This window comes from Chlamydotis macqueenii, chromosome 10 (genome assembly GCF_036417535.1).
Source record: "Chlamydotis macqueenii isolate bChlMac1 chromosome 10, bChlMac1.mat, whole genome shotgun sequence".
NCBI lineage: Eukaryota > Metazoa > Chordata > Aves > Otidiformes > Otididae > Chlamydotis > Chlamydotis macqueenii.
Window position 1 is genome coordinate 2,028,935 of NC_141565.1, and position 18,198 is coordinate 2,047,132.

At 36.4% G+C, this 18,198-nt stretch overlaps 1 protein-coding gene across 1 annotated transcript; it reads left to right on the forward strand.

The window, feature by feature from the left end:
* Positions 1-3,879: 3,879 nt before the first annotated feature.
* On the forward strand, positions 3,880-6,683 carry GP9 (glycoprotein IX platelet). The gene is made up of 2 exons (XM_010125959.2): positions 3,880-3,921; positions 5,818-6,683. The coding sequence occupies exon 2, from the start codon at positions 5,825-5,827 to the stop codon at positions 6,449-6,451; it is 627 nt and encodes a 208-aa protein (XP_010124261.2). The 5' UTR covers positions 3,880-3,921; positions 5,818-5,824; the 3' UTR covers positions 6,452-6,683.
* The last annotated feature ends 11,515 nt before the right edge of the window (positions 6,684-18,198 follow it).

Sequence of the window (18,198 nt, forward strand, 5' to 3'; positions counted from 1 at the left end):
CCATGTGCCCTCTGTCATTGTTACAACTTAGCATAAATTACACTACAAACACATGATTCACTATCTGATTTCTACAGATCACATAATACACATTTTGTACATGTTACATTTTTATCCTGGAGGCTATGGAAAAGGTAATATCCTAAAATAATGTAACATTTCAGTCTTTCAGACAATTATTTTGAAAGGCTGATTCAGACAGTATACGCTCAACATTTAACAAAAAAATAACTTGAATGACACCTACAGGAGAGACAAGCAATAGCTGATGAGTGCACAACAACTATGTGCAGTTTTGAACAGTGAAAACAGCAAGGAGGGAGATTCCTTATGAGAATGGGTGGGAGGAGAAAGAATTATTTGATAAAATGGGTGGAGTACATTAGGAGAAGAATTTCCTAAATGACAAGGGTTTAATTGCCTCTGTAATAATCTTCCAAGGAAATGGGATATTTGACTTGACAGAAGCAAAATTAAATCAGGTAAAACCACAATAAATGTGCAGCAGTAAACCACAAAATAAGCAGAATATGGAAAGGGTGAAATTCAGAGTCCTCCTATGTATAAATACTAAAAAGGCTTTATCAGGCTAGTTCTCTGGGGTGCAGTAGATAATAGGAATATTTTGGCCCTGGGGCGACAATAACTCCTGATGTGAGAGAAACCACAGATTTTCTTTAATTCATTTCTGCAGGCAATATTCCTTGATGTGTGAATGAATTTAATGATTGATTTTTTTTTTACTTCTTTTTGCTTATTTGTATAATTCATTAATTACCAGTGACTCACATAAAAGTATAAAGAAATATTTCGGTTATTCTGCTTTCACCAACTTATTTGAAAATATGAAAGAACAGATTTAAACAAGGTGATAGAACTTAAATGAGAAGCACTTTTGCTGTCTATTGACAATGTGATGTGGCAAGTTTTGTCAGCAGTGAAAATGGAAATCGTATTGAGAGAGACTTCTGTCTTTCAAGGTCAAGAACAGGCCATTGACAGCAATGAATTACTATAACTCCTTAAAACTCTCTATAAAAAAATAATGGCATATTCTGCCTGAATCTCCTCTTAGCAGGTCATGCGTTTCATCTGCACATTTATCTGCAAGGAAACTAGTAACGCCCCTTCAACTCTTTTTTCTCCCTATATAAGCGATCAGACACAGCAGCCACGTAACTGACTGGAAAAGTCAAGGCCTCAAAAGAAAATTAATCCCAAGAAATGTGCTGTTGGGGAGTAAGGTAGCGACAGAGGTTTTGTTTGGGAAACAAGAGTGTTCAGAAATACCTCTCCACTGAGAGGAGACAGAGCCTGTCTCATTCACAAAAAGTTCAAATTGATTCACTCTGTGGAAAATGTGTTTTCAGACTATAATAAGATTATAGCAGATTATAACTTTTTTTTTTCAAATTGGCTCTTAATAAATCCTCTTAAATGAAGAATCCTCATTTGGCCTATAAAAAGCTACAGTCCTGAAATCATACATGCAAATGCCTTGTATTTTAAGCTTTCCTTCTGCCAGATACTCCCTGCATACATTCGGCTCCACACAGAGCTGAAGAAACTGGCCCTCATCACAAGTAACACATTCAGGGACTCAGCATGACCAGCTACTTCTCCAGCCACGTGTGCCACAGCAGCCCGAGGAATGCAGGACTACCTCTGTAAGGATCACCCATAGCACAGAATTTGAGAACTGATTCCAGAGGATTCCAAATATTTTGCATCCATTTCAATGCAAAAAGATGCTGCATTCGAGTTCACCATATAATAGGAAAATTTTTACTCTGTGTCGCAGCATTCCTTAAGACATACGGCACAGGTTGCGTGATGCAGGAAACAAGCATGAGGAAAGACAGACATTTACGAAATCCATGGTCTAGTGATGTAGTTTCAAAAAAAAAAAAAAAAAGAAAAGAAAAGAAACAATCCCTGTGATAGAAGGGTTTTTCCATTATTAGCAGTCCACTCACAGACCCAGCTGTTGAACATCTGACAGGCAGATGGACTTCTCATTTCAAGACGGGAGGAATCACTTTCCTCATCTTATAGAGAAGATTGAAATTCAAATGGGGTTTGAAGTATTTTTGTCCTCTCCCTCCAGCACTGTCTAAATTACCCTCTAAAATACTAAAGAGCAGAGATACACATTAAGTCATTTTCTTAAGGAAGATCCTAACAAACTTCAGGCTACTGGTAATTGATTAGACTTAATGAAGAAAAGTACTTTAAATACAAGAATTAAACAATAAGAATTTATATTAGAATAATTTAAAATGTTGGAAACTAGATGACCTTTAAAGGTCACTTCCAACCAGAACTATTCTATGATTCTATGAAATTTCCCTTCCCCCAAGAACAGCATGTTATAAAGAAACAACAGCTCAGAAGCGGGGCTCTACTGCACATCTGCAACATCTGAAACTCACCTGGGTTTCATTTCCAAGCGCAGAACCCAACTCAAAGCCTCTGCCCAAAACAACACACTAAACCAAAACTGGCCTGAATTAAACATCAGATCCACAACAGACTGGCTTTTCAAAAGTCAACTCCTATATTAATTCTAGAGTGTTCATGTTTGGTAGCTAAAGCAAAGGAAAACTTATTTCAATTCTACTCCAAAATTTCACAAACAAAAAAAAAAAGTGGAAACAAAACTCTATTTTTGTTTTTCTTTTACACAAACATGGCATTCTTTACTTAGACAAACAGAGACATGTATATTATAAACTTGTATCATCCTGAATTACTGGCTTTCCAGCCAAATGTACACAGAGTGTGCGATGTTCTAAGATGTCACATTGTTATCATTCAGCAGTTGATATTCTTCAGCCACTTGAGTGTGGAGAAAACTGCAGGATCATAATCCTCTTTTGAGCTACACACAGCTCCTGTGACTGGGAAGAAAGGCGGTGTATGTGGCCAAGGCCAGCCCTGTCCTCCAGGCTGTGCTGATTAAGGGGAGCCATGCTAACTGAGACAGTGAGCCTTTCCCAGTGAGCCTTCCCTGACTATTCTGGAATTTATTTCTAAGCTCTAAACCAAACTAGTACATTACAAAGAAATTATATTCCACAAGATATCACATGAATCAAAATAGGAATGGATCCATTGATCCATACACAGGTACCCTTCCTCACATCCAAGGCTGTATCAGGGGCACCTACCTACCCGAGTCGTTCTGGCTCAGGTATTTCTGCACTGCTCCACGTTGCAGGGTGCAGGTCACTCTCAGCCTCTTCACAAAAGACAGATTCTCCAAATCCCTGATCATCACAGAAATCTTCCTCTCACTTGTTGGCTTCACCTTTTTTTGAACATGGGTGACCAGAATCAAATACTGTATTTTAGGTGACTTTTCACCACTGTTTCAATGTAATGGCATTAATATTTCTCTATCCCTTAATGATCTCATCTGACTTGCATAAGTTATTTCAGTATACATATTAGACTCCTGGCTTTGACTAAAACAGAACAACTCTATTTCATGGGCTAACTTTAGCTCCTTTCTATCTTTCTTGGGCTCGCAGGTGTCAGCAGCTGAAGCTCAATTTAACTTTTATACCAGTAGATTATCACAGCTGAGGAGAAAAAGCACTAGATTTCAGATGAGTCATTTTAGGTTTTCCAGACATCGTCAGGTTTAATGGCAAAAATATATTAGCATTTTAAAAAATTCAGAAGCATTTTCTCTTGTCTACAGAAAATACAGAAATGGACCAAGCACTATATGCTGTGACACATGTCCACCATATATAGCATCTTCCAACGGGCATGGTTTCCTGTTATGCATAGGAAAAAGCTCATCTTCTTTAACACACTTCCTTACTGACTCTAATTTAAAGTCAGCTCCCGTTGCTGTATCTACTCCAACACTTTACAGGCAGAGGGAAAGGAATGAAGAGGGAATAAATAAGGGTAAGTGTCAGCCAGGCATTTCCCCAACTCTTTCTTTCTGCAGTTTTGCCACAGTTCTTATTTCTCTTTGATTTGGAATTTCTTGCTGTTTATATATTAATCAGAAGAGATCATCTTTTCTATAGATGTTGCTTAACTTGTTTTTAGTCAGATGACATCCTTTTAAGATGACTACTTTGAAAAAAAAGCTCTAGTAGATTTATTGAAAAACAACAGATGAGCACCTAGATTCAGATCAAAGATATTCAGACTTGCTAACGAAGACAGAGGAGATTGTTTAGATTAATATTTCAGCTTCTCTGTGATGAAGTTTATAATTATATGTAGCATTAATCCAATTTAAAATATAGGAATGTAGTATTTAGATTATGAATCTAAACCTAACTTTATTTTGAAAAGCTAATTAAAGTATCCTTATAAGTAAACTGAAGCAAATTAATTAAAAAAAATCCATTTTCCCTACAATTTTAGTCTTTATTAAATGAAACTTTCTAGAGAAAAAAAAAGTCTTAGCTTATTTTAAGTTTTTAAGAGGAAAACCTTTTTTTTTTTTGAGTTCTAAAATATCTCTACACTTGAAAACATTATTTTGAAGAACTTTTTTTTTTCCAAATTCCATTCTACATTAATGTAATTTAAGCTCCTTAACATCTTAGTATGTAAAAACCTCTTTTACTCTGTTTTGGTTGTTGTTAATAGGCCTGTCCTACCCGTTTGCTATTTCTCAAGCTTTGTCCAGTCCAATTTTAAAATCACACTCTATGTGCTTCTAATGCTTGCCTGCTATACAAGAAAGCTATACAACTGTTTTCACCTTCTTCAGTTAAAAAGGAATTTTATTTAAGCCTATACTGTATAACAACCCAACACGTTTTACAGTATCTGCCATTCTCCAAGCAGTATCCAAGGCAATATACAGGCAGGTATTTTTGCTTCAATACTTACTTATTGCAAATGAATTGGGAAAAAAAAAAAAGGAGGAAGAAAATACATTTTAATTATGGGCTGTATTAAAATTGTAAAGAAAGATAGTTTCAAGATTGGAAATTCCCCAACCTGTGCAAGAGAGTTTGTAGTTCAAATTCCAATCTGGTCTAAAGGCTAGCTATGTATTTTCAAATGCAGAGAAGGAAATATAGGAAAGGAATAGCTTAGAGGTTTTAAACTGACAAACAGAATGACTGAGGTGGAAGTCTAGTGGGATCCACTCGACAGAAGTGGGAATGCCATAGGAAAAGCGATAATTACCTGCTAGCCCAAAACAGGATTAAGCCCTACAAGACAAGCAGTATCAGATACGCAAAATATCCAAGTTTCTATTCATCCCAATCTTAAACCATATATTCTCAGAGATGCTTGAAGCTACAAGGCAGCAAAAAAAAGACCTTTCTGCCACATAAAAATGTGTACTTTCTTGTTAGAATCTTCATCTCTCAGAAAGAATATTTTTAGACACTTACAATTACTCAATCTCTTAAACTAAATTTTGAAGACTGACTTCAACACGCAATTTTAACACTAGACCTGTGAAGATGTAGAAACAGATTCAAAATCTTTGCCTAAAACTAACCTAGTTTTTACCATCATCTCCTGGTGGTACTCTGTTCCAGAACTTTGAACAATAATGTATTTTATACAATTATGAAGGAAAAGCAGTGAACTAGAGACAAAATGGAAGCGCTGTGCTCTCTCCCAGCTGCATTCATGCTACTTAATGTCAAGAAGAATGTCTCTGTGGGAAATACAGAAAGCTAAAGATTTTCTCCCAAAACTCTAAACCGTATGAGTAATCCTGAGAAATAAATAGCTCTCTCGTAGTTCTGCATTTAGAAACATGCGATATCAAAGCTATGCTAAATCATACTTATCAAATTATTATTCTTATTCTCTGGGTAGCTGAAGCATGAACAAGACAGAATTCATCACTGTTGCGGGATTTGCCATATCATTCCTGTTCCACATGACCCAAACTGAAGTCTGTCCTCCCTCCTGCAACTGTAAGTCACTGGGAGAAATGAAGGGTTTGCAAATAGACTGCAGCTCAAGGAAGCTGACAGAAGTGCCTGCCTTGCCCATTAACACCAAGAGGCTTTATCTACAGAACAACAGCCTGACCTCGGTTCCTCCCGGTGCCCTGGACAACTTGCGCAGCCTGGAGGAAGTGAAAGTCTTTGACAATCCTTGGAACTGCGACTGTCATATTTTGTACCTAAAACTCTGGTTAGAAGACGTCTCTGCACCCTCTCTTGCAAACATCAGATGTGCAACTCCAGCTCCCGTGAGGACGAAGCCCTTGGGGGAGCTGACAGGGAATGATCTGGGAATTTGTAAGAAGCTTCTCCCAATCAAGTGTCTTGAGTTCTTTTGGCGAGACCTCATTTTAATTGCTGGAGCAATAATTACACTTATTTTAGTAGCATGGGCTCTTAAATTCTCAAAAAAGCTGGTGTGCCAAATAAACCTAAGCCAATATGACTGTAGGCGCCAACTGTTGGGGAAGCGTATCTCCAAAAACCACAAGATACAATGAGCTGTTCACTATTCTAGCTTGAGCAGAAACATCAAACTATTTTACCACCAAAAAGCACATGCACTGGCAACACCAGTTTTAATGGTTAACATGCTACAAAGAGATCCCAGGGCACAAGTCTGGGTCGTCAGACAGGCAAGTTTGATTTCATTTCCTTTAAAAAATAAGCTTGGTGATCTATTGACAGGCAAGTTTCATTCTGCTGCCATCTACTCCTATGAAAAGCAGTTTCTGAATTTTTAAAAAAGCATTTACCTTAGTATTTTTCCACTAATTCTCAGCTCTTACAGCAACAAGATTTATATCCCCAAATCCTACACTCTTTAATATATGGAGATGAACACTGACTGTACTATTTTAGCAATTGTTTTCTCATTCGGAATCTGTGTCATTTTGCAACTTGTTACCTCTCATAGCCTCCCCAATGGGCTTGGTAGGGCCATTCTTGTGTGCAACCAAATTCAACCATCTCTTCCTCAAGATCAGGAGTTTCCTGCCAGCAAAACCACTATGATTATATAGGCCAGCCTCTGAATGTATCCCTTATTGAATGTGTTTAAAGATGGACTGGTAATAAGAATATAGCCAGTAAAAATTATTTTAAGTATTGTTGAAAGTCCTAGAGAGTGAACAATAAAAAAGCATTCTATGTGAAATTTAAATAAAGGACGCTTATTGAACATTCATACTCACTCAAGTCTAATCTCTTTCACAATTCTAAGGATTTCTGATTAAAATCCTTTTTGTGCCCCCATCCTCACAGACAAATTGTTGTGACGACTCAAGCATATTGTTTTCTCCCCAGCCTGACTGTTCACAAGACTCCAGAAACAACAACTCATGCTGTGACCCCATCTGGTCTGGTAAAGTTAGGCTGGTGAGATGGGAGATCTCTGAAGGCGTTCTGTTGGCAATTCATTGGAAAGACACATTTCGCAAATGCTCCTCCTAGCCCCAAACCTGAGCTAGGTATTAGAGGTTATCTGCTGAAGACACTAAAGACTGCTTGGCTCTTTACCAAACAAAAGATGGGTTGAGGACTCAATTCAGAGAAGGCAAATAATCTAGTAATAATGATTTCCCATGTGTGACATTGCAGCAAAAAGCTAATGTGATCTTTTCCTGTTAAAATAGGGAATATCATCTAGGGATAGAAAGATTTGTTTACTTGCATGTTTAGATAAGCTACAGTATCAGCTAATTCAGTATCAATGTCTACAGATCAAGAAGAATCACCTGCAGAAGAATCAGAAAAAGAACTGTAATGCAAAAAAAAAAAGGATTGGAAAAGATATCTTAAAAGGAGCTTAATCGATTTCATTTAATAAAGAGGAATTTAAGGAATGGGAAGATCACAGCTTGTATGAATCTACATGAAGATAAATTTGTTAACAAAGGGCTGAGAGTAGAAATTAGAACATCAGACTAGAAACAGGGCTCAAAATCTAACAGTAGAAATAAGTAAACACTGAAATGGCTCATCAAATGTCATGGTGAGTCCTATAGCTTAAACAATATTGGACATTTTTTCAAATTGCTAGGAGCTAGCTGAAATGAGAACTATTTTAACAGAATTGTATACGACACTGAAAACATTGCAGCTATTCTTACTGCTTTGGTCACCTGCAAAACTCACAGTGGGACAGGCCATGAAAAGAGAGGTGGTCACAATGGCAGGGCATCCCAGGGACATCCTTAGCGAACACTGCCAACAAACACCCCTGAGGAGCTCAGGCTGTGCCGGCCCAGCCACGCTCCCACGCTCCACCGCAGCAGTAATATTCCACTCTGCCTTCTCCGACTGCATATTGCACTCCTCACTGTGAACACTCGAAGCACAGCACAGAATTTGCTTTTTACAAACTATTACATCCCTGCCGCAGGAAATGAACCATATAACCTAGAAACAGCATGGCTTGGTAAGGCTGTGTCACCCTCCAGTGCAGACCCGAGTAAAATTGTGTCTTTGGATTTGTGTGTACATTTCCACCAGGCGAGCACGAACATTCAGAACTTCTCTGGCTTTATTAAATGTTTTTCTATATAAATAGCCTCTGTGGGAGAGTATTTCAAAGAAATACATAGGAACATAGTGGTGTACACACTTACATAGTTTTAGAATATTTTCTCTGCACTGACCTTTTCAATTTTTTAAAAGGCAACCACCATTTTGTATTAATGCAGAACATTACAGAAATGCACTCTGTAATCTCCCATGCAGTTTCCTAAATGATATTTCTTGTTTCCCCAAAATAAAATAAATGATTAACACTAAAAGCTTATCGCTCTCTTTTATGCCTATAAAGCTAGAGACGTGTTTTTGATCTTGTCATAAAAAACAGGCCTTGCAACCCAATTAATCTGAATAGATACAGCCCATGACCTGTACCCGAACAACATTCAATATGCAGGTGAAGTGGATGAAGTTATAAGTATGCATTGCAACACAGTCATCTTGGAAGTTTGCCAGTGTAGATAAAATAGTAAACTGCTTTACTGTGTAGCTTTAATTATACAAACATATAAACACCCGAGTAATTAGCAAACATTTCTGCTTATACCAACCAGCACATTAAATAGGATGCACAGAATACAGGGAAAAAAAAAAACCAAACAGTATTTGAGAGAACATGTTCTCTAACGTCATAAAAGGAAAGAAGAGAGAATCTCTTCCATGATAGTATTGTATTTATCACTTCTGAACCATCTGGCTTTTATCTGAAAAAAAATTCTGAAACGAGGAAAGCTGGAACTGCTAACTACAGGCTCAAGAGCAACATCCAAATGTTTATCTGGCAAGGCCACTACGTCATGCCTAAGCCGCGTACTCCATCAAATTGCATAAATAAAGCTGCAGTTGCTAACAATGTGCGAAGAGAGGAAAATACATCGCCTATCTAAACATGCAGACAGTGTTCCCAAAAGAGTTTGTAAAGATCCCAGAAAGTATTACTGCATCATGCCTGCAAGAGTGCAAACTAGTGAATGTATCTGTTTTCATACTCTGCTAGAACTTACAGCAAATGAAATATTTGGGGAGTGTAGTCTTTGGTAACACAGGTACAGCTACTGGGATTAATTTCAACTAAAAAGTTGTGACTTCTCATTTAATATTTAGCAAGACAAGTAGTCATACTCAGAATTACTGAGCAAGAATAAAAAATCATTTTTAAACAGTTCACCATAATAAGTAGAGTAGACTTGTGTAAACTGCAATTCAATTAACATGGAAAGTATTTGTGGGCTTCCTCTACTAAATAGAATGGCAGGTGAAATCACCTTTTTCCTTGAAAAGCTCAAGATTTTCTTAACATTGAAACAAAAAAGGCTTGCTCCACCAGAACAATGTCTGTTTAGCTTAATGCTTTCTTTCTGTCTGAGATCTACAGTTAGGTTTTATTCCAGATCCACTATTTGAGTTCATATATCAGAGAGGTTTGCTGCAATTTTTTTTCCTTTTTTTTTCATTTGACACTAATAAATATACAGAATTATTTAGAAAATAGCTACTACCGCTTATACGAATAAACAAGTCTTACCACATTTGACTTCCAAGTTTCCTAGTTTCCCCAAACTTGATGTCACAAAGTCTTGCATTCATTACAAGCATTTTCATGTGCTTGTGTTTGACCTTTTGGCAGCTAGTTTCTAACGTATTTGGATTTTTTTCGCTTTTCCATTAATTCAATAAATTAACTGGGAAAAAATCTTTTGAACAAGAAAATAACTCCCACTAAAGAAAGTGCAATATATTCAAGTGACTAGTGCACAAAATTCGAGTGTAATAACTGGTGGCCACAAACATACAGGATCCTTATTAAAGGGCACACAGGGCAGGATTTCTGCATGAAACAGAGAGGTGAGAATCACCAGGCATAAGCGTCTCACGTGGCCTTCTGACAGAATGTGAAGGAAAAATGAATTTATTAAGGATATATATGTGCGATTGAAGTAACATGAATATTGGATTCATGTAGCGTTGGAGTACTAGGTTGCTTGTAAGAGGGTCTCATCGCATGGCAGTAACATTCAGTATTTGGTTGTATTAACAGGAATGCTTAAACCACTCTCCTGTGTAATATTACCTCTTAATATGACCTAAAATTAATTCTAAAGAAACTAAACTTTACATCCTCTCATGTTGTCTAATGGCTGACATTTTTTTGTATTCCGTTTTTGCCCTTACTGTTTGTTTAGCATCACAAAGACCACCATCCAAACAATGAGTCACACACAGTCTCGGACAGAGTAGATTATTCTTCAGTGCTGTCCCTGCATCCACTCCAAAAAGGAGGAATCTGTTTTCATTAGGTATACTATTAAGCTGTTCACAGTTATTTTTGGTAAAGCTAGGAAAGAAAATCAGTCTGCATTGTAGTCTTATTTTAAGTTCTCTACTGTTTCAAAATCTGGCAAAAAGAAAAGCATTTCAGTGGAAAACTAACAAATTTTTGAATAAAATTATATTGCATAGGTTTAGGCTGAAGATCCTTAATTCAGGTTCTAGAAATTAAACAGAATAACTTTTCTAATTTTATCACTGCTAGATGAGATAATTGTTTCATTTGTAAACAAAATTGTATCTAGTTCTTTTTCCATCTTCATTTATTTATGAACATGTTTGAGCAGTAAATTTAATTACAGGCTACCAGATTATTGATTGACACAATTCCTTTCTTGAAAGTTGCAGATTTATTTACACAACTCTTGTTCACAACTATAAACCAGTAAGGATGAGGTCTTGGCATGTAATAGAACTTACATAGATCTGTTATGTAATAGACTAAAAATCTTCTAATTCCTCGCTCATTACTTGGATATAATTATATCCACTGGTGATTCATATCCTTATGAGGTAAATGAATAAGTAAACACATACTATAAGAGCTAAATACTAATTGACTGTACAAAATAGATGTAGAGTGGCAGCAACACAAGTTTGTTAATTGGTCTAAGCTACCAGACCTGTATTCTTTAAGGTAAACTAATTGGCCAATATACATACATTCTCATACTGGTTTTATGTGTAAATGCACTGTTTTGGGAATTACTAAAATAGAATTTGAGGCTTCACAAATCTGCGAGTTTTCTTGGACTCTTAAGGTCCACACACTTCTATATCATGACTTATACCTGAATTGCATAATTTTGTTACTTTAGCCTGGCAATAGGAGAAATTCAGTACTCTGAAAAATTAACAATTCCTATCTAATGATTCCTTTGATAGCACTAAGTTTATTGTAATGCTTAGTAATGCTAAGTTTGCCTTAGTAATTCTGCTTATCTTAATGCTTTTTCTTTTCAGAGCACTACACAAAACAATTTTCAGAAGTGCTTAGTCTGTTGCTAGAACCCATGTAAATATTTTGCTATTACATTGACGCCAATTAAATTTAGATTACAGTCAATAATGGGTGTGTGACAACAAATTGCTTTAGTTGCATAATGGCCACATGGCTGCTATTTATACTGAACTCTTCCCCGGGGCAGTCTGTTCCCTGACATACCATCTCAGAATGCCTTCCCCAGCGGCATATTCCCAGTTTATCAAAACGATTGCCCACGGGCAGCAGCACTGATGTCACTTTAGCAGGCACATTGCTACTGACTGACGTGGCAAGTTCATTTTAGGCAAAATAAATCTGAGGTACCTGATAGACGTTCATTCAGACTTCATTCAGCTTTACTTATGACTTTCTTGTTTGGCCATCAAGGATCTAGTTCTTTAAAAGCCTACAGTTATTAAAGTTGAATGGCACTGTTTTACACAAGTACATTCTCCGGGAAAAGTGGATGGATACCTCTTCCCTCTGAGAAGTATTATGAAACAGGGCTAAGGAAATGCAGAGGATTCATCTTAGTCTGGGGAAAAGAAAAAAAAAATCACTTTAAGCCCATTCTTAAATGGCCTTGATTCAAAGGGAAGGAAGTGTCAGCAGGGATAGATTACAGGCTCCCTTTTTCTCCTTGAATTATTTTTTCTTGTCTCCTGTGTAGGGGTCAGAAGATTTTTGCCTCTGATATTAATGATTAATTTTTTGCCTAAGACTCATATATTGTCTCTTATGACCATGGAGAAGGAACCTGACACATCTGTCTAAAATCTACCTTTGCTATCCATTCATATCAGTAGCAGTGCAAAGTAGCAGAAGAAGGTGGCCATCACCACATCATAAAAGGTTGCTTTACAGACAGTAGAGCACTTAGAAGCAAGTGTATATTTGACTTCCCCGAGTTTGCAAGGCAACTGCAAAAACTGACAACTTAATTTTCAGAAACTGAAATTTCCACTTACCAAAAGCTGAATTATTGGGAAGACTAAAACTAAAATAGCAGCAATTACAACTTGAAGGAAAAGGGCAACTGCAGTCCATAAAAAAAAAAAAAAAAATTGTTCATAACAGAACCTCAGAGACCCTGAAGTGATTCCTTTAACTCTAGTAACAGTTGGTCAGACAGAAGCTCTGAAACTGGATCAACATTGTCACCTAGTGGCTGCTGAAAACTGCCAGAGAGAAAAATCCCTTGAAGCTTGTCACCCTTTCATACCAAGACCTCAGTAATGGGTTGTGATAGAGTGATTTTCCACACACTCTACCAATTACTGTTAGCTCTTTCTAGAGCCTTAATACAGGTCTTCTGTCACAAAGGGTCAGATGTTGCAAAATGCAAATTGTTTTCTATTCACTGAAACCTAAAGTTACTATTCTTTTACACACAGGGCAATGCAATCTCCATTTACATTCCTCATTGTTTAATCATTTTAGACCTGTCTTAAGTTTTCTGCTACTACAACACTCAAAGACACAGCTCAATCTTCATATTAAAACCTGACATAGATTTTATTTCTTCTGTTCTCCTAAAGTTATGAAGAACTTTCATGCAAGTTAAGATTTGACTAACCACTTTGGTACTATACTTTCATCCTATGAAAGTGTAATAATAAATAAAGAAGAAAAAAATTGTACATTAAGTAACTAATACAAAATAATTAAATCAAAGTAAACAGGACTTCATGGGGTTTTCTTCCTACCATTCCCCCCTTATTGCTGAAAGTCGGAAACAGATCTTTCTGAAACAGATTGTTTCAAAAAAGAAGAAACCTCAACAAAGTCAATCCAAAAATAAAACAAAATTTTAAAACCTGTGGTAATGTTAGCTATCTTCAATGAAGTGAGAGAAATGGTTTTAGATATATTTCAAATAGAAATTATGACCCATTGTTGTATTTTGCATAAAAATACACAGTATGATTTTTCTTCAGCAGCTTATTGTAGTAAAGATTCTTAATACTTTTAAAGGACTAAGCACATGCACTTCCTCTCCCATTTGAGAAAATCTGCTGTAGAGGTAATCTGAAGCCAAAAGATATAATAAACAAAACAAATTTATACCAAATAATAAAGAAAATCTTAATCTATTCAGCAGAGGAGCAAGATTTATGTTCTTTATATACTTTCTTTAAGCAAGAGCGGACAACTTGCCAGTTTCATTAAATTTAATTAACTGTGTGATGTAGCTATATTCACGTATACATCTATCCTTCCAAGTTTGATGCTACCACATATGAGTCTGAACCTACAAAGGCAGCAATAAAAGCACAAAAACCAAACTGCCACATCTGCATTGAAAAATAATTTCAGCTATTAATGACACCAAGAACTGCAAGGTCAAAAGAATGAGAGGGCTGACAGAAGCAGCAAACTTCCATATTATCTGTAGCTATCGTGACGATTAATGTAATTGAGGAACGCATTTATTAACCTTAATGAATACATGTATTTTTGTTCTCTTAATTTCAGTGAGGCTTTCTGTATAATATAGCCTAAGTCTGGCAAATAAAGTACTTAAACTTCTATTTCCCAACACAAAAATACAACACGTAAATGGAGCACAGGACATCTCCCTGCATCAGAGGTCATGGAATACCAAGTGGGGATTTGGTTTGTCAAAATTTTGCATGCAGATTTTGGCAAAATATTAGAGATTCTCATACTTTGAAGTATGAGAATAATGTAACAACACTGGGCAACTTCAGATTTAATAATGTATCCCGTGAAAATACACAAAAGGATTCACTAGCTTTTGGAGCCCAATTTAACCATGAATATGAATACATCTTAACTTCAAGCATACAAGTTAATTCAACTGACTCCTTCCAGCCCAAAACCTTTGTGAAGAGTAGTAACAAATACCAGGTAACACAGAAACTGAGAACAGTTGAGCAAAATGAGCAGGCTATTTAAATCAGTGAGACACTGCCGTTACAGTTGGATAGGCAGACGCTTGCTTTAGTGCTGAGCTCTCATTAAAGAGAGTCAGAGAAGAACAGAAGATAAGCTAATGGAGGTCTGAAGCCAGGTCTCTGGCCTGCCGTCTCACAAACTGCACACTTCTTAGGACAGGTGCACAGCTGTCCTTCAGTTGTGTCCTTCTCCAAGTACGTTCAGGTATAAAAATCAAGTCTTCATCTAGCTGCATGCACTATGCAAATGATCATTTTGTTGGCAGAAGCACAAAGCAAACAAGAAGCCTTGTAATCACTTAAGGTGGAATTAAATTTTGCCACTCCGATGGTGATAATAAATTTTTATAAGATGCTGAAAAAAGTTATTAATTTTGGTAAGAATTTCAAAATGCTTAAATGAAGATAAAATGCAGAGGCTTCTATAATACACTTCTAGCAAGCTAACCATTTTGATCTTTCACATTCTTGGTATGATAAGTAAGATAAAGCAAAGATTTACTGACCTGTGTGGGAAAACAGTTTCACTTCAGAAATTAAAACCTCCATCCAGTATTACTACCTGATGTTAGTCTTCTTTGAGGAACACAGCAGTAATGCCAAGTGCTCAGCAGATTCACAATATATTCCAAAACTACAGGTGTATCTTTTTCTTACCAGTCATGTGTAAATCTGAACTGCATACGTACCTCTATTTCAAATCATTTATACAGCTCAATGGTGTATCTGACCATCAATGCGTCCACACTGCTACCAGTCTCAACTGAATAACATAAAATTGCTCTTTATTCTTATATTCACTGTTCAGTGATCCAAAAATTATGTTGGATTTGCTGTCTATGACACGAAAACAAAAATACTACTCTACCCACAGAAAGAATAAAAAAGGCATTTTCTTACCAGATTTTCTCCTTTTATGTACTGAAGATCTTTTTGCTCCTTATTTGTCTAAATCCTCCAGAGGCACCATAACTAAGGCAAAGATCTGGACTGTATTCCATACTGGCAAAGTTATTTCACATGTTCTAATCCCTGCTGCACCTGTGCAGTTCAAAAGACAACAGCTGACATAAATATTACTGCAAGCTGAATTTAGCCCCAGCTTTTTTATTACTGGTGATGGGGCAAAAGTAGTAATAAATCCAGCTTGCTCTCAGAATTAAAAATGGGGCCACAAGTCAGAAGAGGAAAAAATATTTTTAGTTTAGGCTGAAAATATATTCAGTCAACTGACAGTATATTTTCCTAACACCATTATTACAGTCCATGCTTAGAATCAGTAGTTTTCTTAACCTAGCTTTATTCATCCAGTAATTAAATTACTCTGCCATAGAGGTATCACCATTTGGCTTGAGAAGAATGAATTTCCCTAGAATTTGCAAAGCTGAAAATTCACAAGGCAATAAAATGCAGGAGGGTTTGGAGAGTACTGTCAGAATCATGACATTGTGACAACTGCCACACTCATTATCTCCTCCAGGATAACACAATAAAATTATGTCCAAAAGGATCTACTGTTGGGGACAACGAGTATCAGAAGCCATGAGAATGAGAAACAAGAAGCCATGGGATTGAGAAACAAGGGACTTTCCGAAAGAAGGAAAACAAGACAAAGGACACCTGGTGGTGGTTGGGCGATCGGAAGGTATATAAGCACATAAGCTGCAATAAATGATTTTCGCTTAGCATGCAGCGGGGGTCCGTGACTACATTCCCACAGATCTACTACCTGCAATTTTTCAAACTTATGTTTGCAATTGTGAAGAACATTGTAAACAGTTGGTATTCTTGTTATGACAGGATTTCATTAACTGCCAACTGCTCAATTAGCACACTCTAAAAACACACCAAAAAGTTACACCTTTCAGTCCACCTTTTAATAAAGGTGTAATAGAACAGGCAAAAGTTAAATCACACACTACTATGATACTTAAAATAAGTTGCTTGTAGGTTATTTATATTACATGACATCATATAATTGAAATTACAGAGAAAATACTAGAATTTAACAGAAAGATAATTTTGGTTGTATTTTTTCCAATGTGTTATATCAACACTCTCGTCTACATTTGGGAAAACTGGAATGTGCACTTGAACTGAAGCTTTGCTGGCTGCATTTCAGTTCCATTTTCTAGACACAGCAAAAATTTGTTTGTAGAATATATTCTAGATTTACTCAAGTCACAAGGCCAAAGTAATTGTTCTCAGGAAATAAGAAAGCTATGATATGTAAGACTTAACTTGGAAAACCTCTACACAAACTCTTTAGAGCTGAAGTAATCCTTATGGTACTAAATGAAGTAAAGGTATTTCAGGTTTTGACTCTCACATGAAGACATTTCAGACTGCACATAGGAGAAGCAGCAGCAATTACAGCATAAATACGGACAGAAAATATGTTGAAAAGAGAAAAAGTATTCGCAGCCACTACTTAACCTATTTACACAATTCAGAAGGTAACAGAGACGAGTATGTTTCAAATGAAGACACTAAACATGAAATAATACTCAAAAAAAAAAAGCCTTTTAAAAACTGTAAGTAGCAGAAGGTAAAATGTCTTGAAAACCAAACACACAGTTGAAGAGAAATGATAAAGCAAACTTCTTTAATGAAAAGAAACATCAACAGATAAAGAACTCAGAATAGAAGTACTGCCATGAGATGGGATGCATTAGCTACAGGACTATATATGCAGGAATGAGCTGTGGTTTAACTCACCGCAACCTCTGTTTTTATCACAGGTAATTTTTACAGTATCAACAACAGGAGTGCTACTTTTTGGTAGATTTATAATATTTTTTTACTTTTACAGTGTTATTCAGGAAGAAAATGTATTCATATATATTCAAGCATATATGCATGCATACACATACATACAAGTATATATATCTACACACACACAGATATATATCGCAGATCTATAAATACATCTATTAAAAAAATATATTCACCTATCTTACATGCCCTTACTAAGACAAAGATATCTAGGCTGATATCGTCAAGTGTTTGACAATCTTTATTTCATTTTATTACATCAAGACTAAAACATCACTAAGCCGAAAAGAGAAACAATGAGAGTTAACAAATGCAAAAAAACATTAAGGAGGACAGTTTACACTACATAAAACTGATTCCTAAATTAAATGCATCAGCTCTGAAAAGAAGACTTGGGCACTATGAAAACCTTTACCTAACTGATGTGCAACATCATAATTTTAAAGGCCCAAATACATTAGAATAACCTCAGCTCCCTGAGCAACCAGGGAAAAGCTACCATCAAGAAATCCAACTATCGTAACAGTGTCAGGGGATCTCAGACAGACACGTGGAGACTGTGAAAACACCAATTTTAAGATCTCTGATAAATTTACAGGTACTACACTAATCTCACTCAGAAGAATAAAAAGTCAGCACACTATGCAGATTTCCAGGTGGTTCGTTACTGAGTCTTTAGCACTTCAAGCAATATTTCATGAATGTGCAGTCACAGGCCAGCTGGTAA